General features: G+C 42.3%; 1 protein-coding gene across 1 annotated transcript; it reads left to right on the top strand.

Annotated features, from left to right (window-relative positions):
• Window positions 1-3199: 3199 nt before the first annotated feature.
• On the top strand, window positions 3200-7501 carry LOC139465287 (uncharacterized). Its single transcript, XM_071247007.1, has one exon. It carries the CDS (start codon window positions 3905-3907, stop codon window positions 5735-5737), a length of 1833 nt encoding a protein of 610 aa, XP_071103108.1. The 5' UTR covers window positions 3200-3904; the 3' UTR covers window positions 5738-7501.
• Window positions 7502-10815: the final 3314 nt, after the last annotated feature.

Raw genomic sequence — 10815 nt, 5'->3', positions numbered from 1 at the left:
GAAAATCAACTAAACTACGTCTGATAAACAAATGCTTATTGAAATTAATCAAATTAAGAATATATATGAATAAATGATCGATCTTCCTTCCATGTACATGGCACGTATACTACAGAACACTGGGTATGAGTGGGGGTTAATATATAAAGTAACATCGTCAGCCATATCGTGACTATCAATTGTTATATATTATATATACATTTAATAAATAAAAAGACTGTCAACGAAGGACAGTAAAATAACTAGCATATTACAGATTAATAGTAAAAGCTAATAAATAACAATAAAAAGATATTACTATGTATAATAGTACAACATAAAGCAGGCGATACATCGCCAGCAACTGAGGGTAGATGACCACACAGGGGTCCATAGGGACTTACAGTACATATGTATGGGGCCCAGCAGGATTTACATCACCCCGTCAGTCGCTAGCGATTGTACGCAATTTTAGACACAATTAAAGTTACAGTTATTCTACGTTTAAGATGAACTGATCAAAACTTATAATGGAAATCAGACTCAAAATATAATTGGATTAAAGACGCCCTATCGTAAATATGATTTCGAATACATTGCTGTTTTAAGACGTTACGAAAAATTCCGTTGCTGAATTCTTTCTGGCTCCCTCTAAACTGTGATTCTAACCAAACGCCTTAACATTCCCATGTTGCAACATGGACCAGTTCTGATATATGCATGCGCTAAAACACCACGTCCTCACTGTTGATACTTGGAAGTTGTTGACATCCATGAGTGATGAAGATCCGTGGGAAGGGAAGCACAGCTGAACGCAGTTCCTTGACGATGTAACGCTGTGCTGTGATTCGCGTTCATCATAACATGTTCCGTCTTTTCCTGACCACAAATGGCGGTCCAAATCATTACGCTGCCACCTCCAAATGATACCGACCCTTGAGCACGACGAGCCGTGCATTGTTCCCAACGTGTCTGTTGATTGGTTTTACATGATTTGGAAACTTTATTGCACCCTCGAATAAAAAATATAATAAATTAGATTTTGGTGTAGTTTCTTTTGATCGTCAGTGTATACATGCCTCTATAAATTGAAAGCCCCTATAGACTGTAAGATAACTGACGCGTCACACGTTTATATTAACTGATTCGATTTATAAACAACACATCAGTAACTAAAATCAAACAAATAAACTGAATACGTTCATCTAACATATTGATTCCTAAACTAGTGTTTATAAAACCCTCCCACCGGTCCTAAATTACCGTCCCGCTAAATGCAAACATCCGCGCAGTATGTTATGGTATGGAATTAAAATTGTTCATTAATTTACCTATGGTTTTATGTTAGCCGTCTCTTTAACCCTTCGTTTTTTTCATTATCAAAACTATCAACACCAATAGAGTAACATTTCAAACAAAGCTAGTAGGCTAACTTGTAAACTATTATAATTGTGGCACAAATGTAAACCATTGACAAGCTATCAGTTGTATTCCCAACCACATCCATGTCCCTGACACCGGCCGCCCATCTGGCTATACGCTGGCATGGGTAACACAGTACCTGATGACATGATCGTGCTGTGTGATTGTGGTCAGTACCGAGCACCTGCCACACGACCACTGCGTCAGATGATAGGGACACTTGTTAATTCAGTTTAGTTGATACACATTCACCCTTGGACATACAGAGTCGCATCACAAACAAGCAGAGTATTCATGAGTCAACATCACACGAACCCTCTCACTCTAGAACATCGTCCGTCTAATCCAGGGTTACCTCCCTTGGGTTAGAATGTTGACACAAAGATTCACTCGTGCAACACGAACATGCGACGCTCGATTCCCGGGTAATCATTGACAGCCAAAACACAACAAAGAAACTTAACGCCACTGCCGTTAGGCGGCAAATGTTTGACTTAGAATTACCGTTCAGGTTCATCATGAAATAACCCAATTAACTCGTTTAAAAGTTTTAATTTTTTTTTACCAAATTGTGATTTTTTACCGTACATAATAACGCAGGTATTTGTGTGATGAACAGTGTGGAAGAGACGTGACTGTTGGGGTTTAGTCTCTACTTTGAAGTCAGCATATCCGTCCACCTCATCAATGAATAGTAATGAAGGAACACTTGTTCAGTTACAACTTTGGTGCAAAAACTACAACATGAACAACACTTTTTAAGTCAACTGCGATTAGCCATATAAGGTACATCTAACACATACAAGGGGAGAATTACCACGTGATCGTACTGACGATTCAGTTCGGATTTTAACCCTGAAATATATTGATTTATATATGAATAAAATAAATTCATAATATGAACCTGAAATTATTTACTTATGCGTACAATAAGATAAAAAATACACCACAATCATATCGAGTTATCGAGTTAGTCCCAGACAAGCGGAGTGCTTCGGCAAACCTCGGAGTTTTACATTTTTATCGACTCATGTCGCTTTATTTGAAATATGGAGATAAAAGTAAGATTATCTCTGTCACTATGGTCTAATATCGAACATCAGCTTGTCCGAACTACACCAGCAGTTGACGAGGTACACGTTTCATATGTGTCGATTGACACGTTTAAATGTCATCAATCCCTTTGGCGACCATTATTTCCGCTAAATGTCACGTAATGCACACTAAATTACGAAATCTTCCATTATAGTAGCCTAAATACAAATTAAATGCTAAAACATAAATATGCATCTCCGTCTCTATTATACGGACAAGAAGTTGTCTCAAGGGAGTTTCCAGAGATACGAAACCGTATTTCAGAATACCGTATTCGACGTAATAAGCGCCCCGTTCTAATAAGCGCCCGCAGCGATATTTATATATTGGCCAGTGAACAATCCAAAGACTTATTTATTCGTGTATAATACGCAACTGTGTGTTATATGCACCCCATATCATGGGCAATTAAATCCTGGAAAAAATATATCTGTCGTGTATAATACGCACAGACTTTTCTTTTGTATCATTTCAGGCTGTCAGCATAAACCACGAAATTTACGATCTTTTGACTCTTATTTTCACCAAAATTTTATACTAATAAGAGTCCCCTATTTTGAGAGCTCCCTGGGAGTTTATTGTGTCAAATACGGTAACATTATCAGACTAGATAATGAACTCGCTCTGGGTGCACAACAAACAGCGTTCTGTATATCGCCGTACATGTGTGTGTTGGGCAATACAGGCGGTAGTTGCGGGACTGGCTCGGTGGAAGAGGATGTGGGATTGTGATCGAGTACTATATAGAAAACGTCAGTTAATCCAGTTTCAATTTGAAAGTTTACTTTGAAAGAGGATCTTTGAAATTCTACAGTGCTTCGAAGGGGTGGTCCAAATTGAAATATTTGTCGCTTCACTATTACGTTATTCACCTATCGGCCGGCATTCACTGACAATTGGTTGGCGAAAGGGGGACGGCGCTCCCATGACGTCATGAGTAAATCATTTTAATCTCCCCTACAAAGCCCACTGATAAACAACTTGTCTTTACGTCTCACAGGTTGGTGAGATTAATTAGACTGAAGGAACTGTTTCTGTTAGCTTATTGCTCTTTTAAGGTGAACGACGCTGAAGAAAAAAACACGCGACACAACACAAGTAATTGGAAAACTCCCACCAGTCGCTGAAGCCTAATCAGCCGCCCTGTACGGGGGAAAAACACGTATCCATCTACAAATAACAAGTAAGCCAAGTGGCGGTTTCCAGGTGATCCGGCTTGAGAGACTGAGAATAGTTTTGTTTAGTGCGGCCTCGGAGAGGCAACTGTGTAATTATATGTGTGATTAAAGATGAAAAGATACAGACCGTCTTATATGCCTAAGCGAGGAGTCGCATCTTCATCCAACGGCAGTCCGGCATAGCTGAGACAACTTGTGTCACGGCTCGTATCCAACACTGTTGAAGCACGATGTCCAGTTTTGTGTCCGCGTTGTGTTTGTTGCTCAGCACTGGGTTGCTATGTCAGGGCAAGATTCTTCTGCTTCATGCTGCTAATTCAAAAGGAGAACATACAATCCACGCCCGCTCAAACTCTACGTCAGGGAAGACATTGTACCTGGGTGATGACGAGAGCATTTCATTGGCATTCTGCTTACGAAAGGACTTTAATCGGGTAACTGTCACGGGTGTGCTCTTCTCGAATGACGGACTTCAAGACAGTTGCTCCATCAAAATTGATCGTACTGTCGTTGGATCATTCATGTCCAAAAAGGAGAGCCATTTCGGTCATTTCTGGAACGTGTTCAGGAATAGTGGCCAGGTTGGGAAAGCAATCAGTCTTTATCACGGAGTTCACACAATGAAAATACAATGTAGCTCAAAAGATGGTATAGAGATCGACGTCGTGAAATTAGAGATTTCAGACAATCTCCTCACTCAAGATGTATTTGAGTGTAAGCTACGCTGTCAAGCGGAATCTGTTATGAAGAATTTGGGCAAACCCAATCTCTACGCCAGGAACGCCACCGTCTCCCAACGCAGCTACGGAACCAAGTGTGCCGAAGAGGACAACGTCCACGTCCCCCTGTACATGGCGAACATCGCGAACTACACTCTGACAGCCACTCTACCGATGTACCCTTCATTTTCCAACAGGCGGGAGCCAGATGAGAACAACTGCCCTTTTCTACCACCTGTTCACTGGAATTTTAAGGATTTCCAATTGTCTACGAAAACTGGAAAGTTGTATACCAAAGGAGCAGAGTTGAAGCTATTTGGTAACAGCAAGTCAATAATGAGAACATCCGGTTTGGAGGCTAAGTTTGACCTTGATGGTCCTTCCCGGGGTCACATTGACTCCGAGATAGGGTCATTTTTGGTGTTGAAAATCCGTCCAGTCAAATTTGCAATGTTACTAAACGCTACATACACTGGGAAAAACAGGGACGTGACTCTATTGGACATCAAATATCTACTTCCTGGACAGAGGGAGATGGTTTGGAACTTTCCAGATTTCACATGGTCCGAGTACCGGAAGAACTATGTGTCGTTGACCTTCCTTGCTCTATTCCCGGTTGAGCTGCACGTGGAAGAGTTCCGCATGGAGAGACGCTATATGAAGCCCGATAGGCCATTCTTTATCTACAAAAGTGACGACCTCATAATAGAAGGTATAGATGTTGACTTTTGGTGGCGTGAGCCTGAAAAAATGAAAGTGCGACACATTGACAGCGGAAAATCGTGGGCAGATGTCGACTATTTCAGGATCTCGCGCCCAGTGCCATGGGCGAAAGGATTTGCACAGGTATTAGTGTTATATCAAGACGGAAACGCACGTCTGCTTCAGCTCCCTCCTTCCGGTTTAGACTGGATTCCGTTCGGTTCGTCCGTGATTCTGGGTCCAACGGACCCCACTTCTTTCCGACCGGCGTCTCCTATATCCCGTGTGGACTTCCTCCCGACTGTGACTGACGATGTGTCCCTGACCTTGCACTACTATGACGGTGGGTTTGCCCGACTTGACCTTCACGTGGACATGGACAAGACGACCCTCACAGTTTCAAACATCCGGTACAAGAATACCGCCTACTACCCATTTGCTTCGTTTCGGTCCATGTACATCGAGGACGGCAACTCCGACTGTGACCGCGTGATGGTTGATGACGCCGCCGTTTACAACATCATTGGCCATTGGCGGGCCGCCCAGGGAAGGAGCTTCACATTCTTCAGACAGTGCGAGTCCAAGCACCTGACCCTAAGCCCCGACATCAGAGTGGATATCACAGGGATGTATGGAGAATAGACTCGAATAATGTCTCTTTGGCCGTAACTAGATGTCACGGCAAGAAACAACGCTATGTGCTCTAGAGTCACTGTATCGGACATAATATGCAATGATTGACTTTGCACAAGAAACTAGACGCTTTTTATCCAGGAATTATTGAGAGATGTTTAATCGTTGTTCTTTTTGTTAGGGTTTCTTCAACGGGAAACTTGAAATGCCAATAGTGTCATAGGTATGTTGCAATTTATCCCACCTTTCTGCACTAGCTGAATAAGACAAAAAATATAAAAGTGCAGCTCTTATTATTTAATTTCATATTTATTCAATATTTATTATTTAACAGCCTTTATTATTCAATTTCACATGTTTTAAATATCTTTTACTTAACAATTTTATAAACTTGCTCTTTAGTACCGGTGTATAATATACGGTACGTCACAATGCATACGTCATCAGGGGGCACGGGTGGCGATTCGTTGTGCAGAGTGGCGTCCCTTGAGCACGCCAGAAACCTACGATTGTGGGTTCGAATCCCGGTTTGCCCCGATTATGTTTCTAGGTTTGTCAGCACCATACCGTGCTCGTGGGTTTCACCGAAGTGGTGTGCGTCTGAGACCTGCATCACTTCGGGCTTTCCTCCCACATTAAGCTGACAAATAACTGGAATACTGTTAAAAGCGGCGTTAAACCAAACTCACTCACTCATACGTCATCAGAGTGACCAGACAAACATAGACAAATGCTCAGTGCTTTTTGAGTCATGTACAGTTTGACTAATCACATAGTTGTCTGGATTCTGAAATGGTTACACAAACTTATGCATGGTGCGGTCGCATTACATATTCCGGTCTTGTCTCGGTTTATTTAGATTGTAGAGGAAAACAATCGAGATTGGAGCTGTTTTAGTGCAGCCAATTAATGAAACAGCGGAAAATGATCATTAAATATCAGGAATAGGCTGTGCTTAACACGTTCTCGTGAAGCGTGTTGCTTTGTTCAAACTGCTTCCATCTAAGCAAAAAGCTATTTGATCCGATTTGTTGGAAGTAGATGTTGTAGTTATTATAACGAGGCATTATTCTGAGGTGGCTGCTGACGGCCATCTTGGATGTAGATGATAAAGTCATTCTCCTATACCATGTTTTCCAACGTTTTACAACGTTTGGAGCAATGATACCACGATGACCTACGACTATGCACTGTGATATCAGAGGTCACGGGTCTAAGGCGCCGCGATTCGCTGTGCAGAGTTGCGTCCCTTGGGCACACCAGAAACCTATAATTGTGGGTTCGAATCCCGATTTGGCCCGATTATGTTTCTAGGTTTGTCAGCACCATACCCGTGCTCGTGGGTTTCACAGAAGTGGTAAACGTCTGAGACCTGCATTACTTCGGGCTTGCCTCCCACATTAAGCTGATACGCCGTGATATAACTGGAATACTGTTAAAAGCGGCGTTAAACCATACTCACTCACTCACTGAGATAATACGATGTCCTCCGAGTAGGCACAATGCATGCTAATTGTGAGAGCAGCACCATACTTCAATTTACTTTATCAATGGATGAGTACAGTGTATGGTATCCAGTGCAGGGATATTGCTGGAATATTTCTAAAAGCGCCGTAAAATCCAACTCATTCACTCACTATTCATGGAACTGGTACAAATGTTTAATAAAACCCAGCCTGGTTCCCTGGGTATGCTGCGCTGGCATACCCAGAGAACCGGGCTGAATAATAAATACCCTATTTGTTGTCTCGGAATAAACAGAAAAATATATACTGTCGCGTTCGTTTTCATTAAACAATACAATATTACCTCAGAGGCTGAGTCTGCATATTATCAACTCTAGGGACGGTCGGGTAGCCTAGTGGTTGAAGCGTTCGCTCCTTGGTTCGATTCCCGACATGGGTACAATGTGTGAAGCCCATTTCTAGTGTCCCCCGCCGTGATATTACTGGAATATTACTCGAAGCGGCGTAAAACCATACTCACTCACTCACTCTGCAAATTATCGCTGTATCAGATAACATTTAACGTTGGATACGGATAAGGCATTAAATATGCTTGAGTTAAGAATAACCAATCACTCGAGTTAAACAAAAACTGGTTCATAGCGCGGCCTAGTGGACTAGCATTATTAAAGCGACACTAGTCCGGACGAGTATGAGCAGCCCCAACAACACGTGCATGCACGTCGCTATAAAAGTGCAACAATCACCTCACACCTCACATGTCTATACGGAAGCGTAGTAGGGCCACGGTGATTTTTTTTTGTCTAAGTATCTCCTACGTAGGACTTAGTATCTCCTACGTAGGACCTATTATCTCCTACGTAGGACTTAGTATCTTCTACGTAGGACTTAGTATCACCTACGTAGGAGATATTAAGTCCTACGTAGGAGATAGTGATTCTAGTCCATACTAAGTCCTACATAAGAGATAGTAACTCCTACGTAGGAGATACTAAGTCCGTAGGAGATAGTTATCCTAGTCCATACTAAGTCCTACGTAGAAGATACTAAGTTCTACGTAGAAGATACTAAGTCCTACGTAGGTTATACTTAGACAAAAACAAATTCTCCGTGGCCCCACTATGCTTCCGTATGTCTACATAGAGGAAGCGATGTGGTGGGAAGATAAATAGTAAACTACTATTTTCTGATAGAACAAAAGGCGAGGACCTTTATCGATTATACCTTGGTGGAAGATAAATGGGGATCGAATGTCGATACAGGCAGTGGGATGTTGATCATATCAACCATTGGATTGCCTGGTCCAGACTCGAATTTGTATATCCCGCCATGATATAGCTGGAACATTGCTGACATTCACGTCATTGTCTTTGATGCAACTTGTGTCGACATTTGATGTGCCGTGTACATCGTATATTGCCCTTACTGTCAGGCCGCCTCCATATTCTAGTCTTAGAGCGTTTGCCCAGAGAGCGGAAGGTCGGGGGTTCGATCAACGCCCGCGTTGTACCAATGGACGTTAAAAGATAGTACTTGTTACCCTGCCTGGCGCTCGGCATTAAAGGGCTTTCCAGAAGGACTGGTCAGCTTGGAGTTAGTATACTGTGCCTGAGAGGGGTATTCATATTAAACTGCGGCATGGTATGTCAGTGAACTAGCACTACAAAATCGGCATTAGTCAGTTACCATGGCGCTCAGGAAATAAAGGGTGTATAAAATATATCTTAGAGCGGCTTTACCTTATTTGAATTTCGGAACTCCCCGTTACATTCGTTTTCGAGATAGAAAATCATATACCAGTATATGCTTGTCTGAATGCTTTACTGATCCTCATATTTTACAAAAAACAACATGAAATCTGAAAAGAAATGCGTCATGGGTACCCTAAAACGCGTATGCAGTCATTGTTAGGCGCTCACTCGTACTGAGAATATAGAAGCCTCGACGCCGATTGGTTGATTAGAAAGTTCACCTGAAGCGACCTCTTTTTTGGGTGTCAAAGATCTTCACGCCGAGAGGTTTCGTATCGGGGTAAAATATTTACTATGTGTAAATCGAGGCCTAATGGTTCGTTGTATTGAGGTATTCATGTCGTATATAATAATAATGAGTGTATTTCTGTTGCGCTAAATTCTACGCCTGCAGGTAAGCGCCTAGAATGAAAGGCATACATTGTGGTGGTATAATGTGTGCCCTGGGCCTTTTTCAGATGTTCTGGTAGGAGTTCGATAATACAGCAGCGCATTGCAGCCACATCTTTCAAGGCGTCAGGATGGAACCAAACCTAAGAACTGAGAGTCAGATCTAATTGTTGTCTATCGCTCAACACAAACAGCTGGGTCTGCTTCAAAACGACGCAAATGCCACCGAGAGATGATGAACTTGGGGCGTTTCTGGTCAGGAGTCAGAAACCTTGGAACCCAAGTGCTATAAATAAACTTTTGTCATACCCAGCATGGGCGGATACAGCTTTTTTGAAAAGGGGGATGCACAATTAAGATCTATTTATTGTCTTTGGTGGTACTTTATACAGAAATAAAGATTTTTTTCGAATTAAAGGGGGGGGGGGGGGGGGGGGGGGGGGGGTGCGCACCCCCGCAATAATCTTGGACGCGACGTTAAACCTAATTTAAGCTCACCTCACATTAGCACCAACAGATAATACCTAGTCACTTTGATGCCGGCAGAATAAATGCTGCCTGGTTATGTATTTTGCTCAAATGCAGCCTGTACGCGTGGAAAGTAATGTACTCAATACATTCAAATGTTAACGGTGTACCTATTTATGACCAGAACTTTTAACGTTGTTCTTGCTGACATAGCCGCTCAAGTGAGTTACTTGGGTTATCGCCGCTCTTAACATTATCTTATTTACATCAAGGCGTTTCAGCGTGGGTACAATGCACGAAGTGGTGCAGGCCTTGCGCGTTTGTTTGGTAAAACCCACGAGCACGGATATGGTGCTGACAAACCAAGAGACATAGTCATGGCGAATATGGGATTCAAACGCACGACCAGGGTTTCGGGCATGGATGAGGTACACAACAACTCTGCACAGTAGATTATGGCAGCTTAGACGAATATGCCAGCCATGCCCCCGCCCTCTACGAAGGTCTCCCGTACTATTAAACTATTTAACAAACGGCGTGACAATAGAATTGCTCTACAGCAACCCATTCTTGTAAGTGGCGACTAACGGGTAAGAGGTGGCGCTGATTCGGTTGATGTACGTCATTATATCCCAACTGCGTAGATCAATGCTCATGATGTAAATCACTGGACTGTCTGGTTCGGACTCGACTATTTACAAATAGCTGGGTAAGCAGTAATATTTTTTTTATTTACATAGCAATAAGGAGATAGTGTATCCATCAGGCAGGCACATGTGCAGTTTTATAAAAAAAAATGTTGAACAGTTTCCAAGAAGGCAGTCATCCAACAAGCATGAAATACAGATATTCTCATCTACAAGCGGACATGCTGATCGCCATATCCCGATATAACAAGCCACTGGATACAACTGAATTTCCCAGAGGACAATATTCCGCATCATACACCTCTCATCAATTCGTCAATGATATACATTTACTGAATGATAAATCAGACAAATCTCAATCCAGA

This window comes from Haliotis cracherodii, unplaced genomic scaffold (assembly GCF_022045235.1).
Source record: "Haliotis cracherodii isolate W230 unplaced genomic scaffold, xgHalCrac1.p SCAF_1, whole genome shotgun sequence".
Lineage (NCBI taxonomy): Eukaryota > Metazoa > Mollusca > Gastropoda > Lepetellida > Haliotidae > Haliotis > Haliotis cracherodii.
Note: the sequence above shows the minus strand (reverse complement) of the source record. Positions and strands in the feature narration are given on the sequence as shown.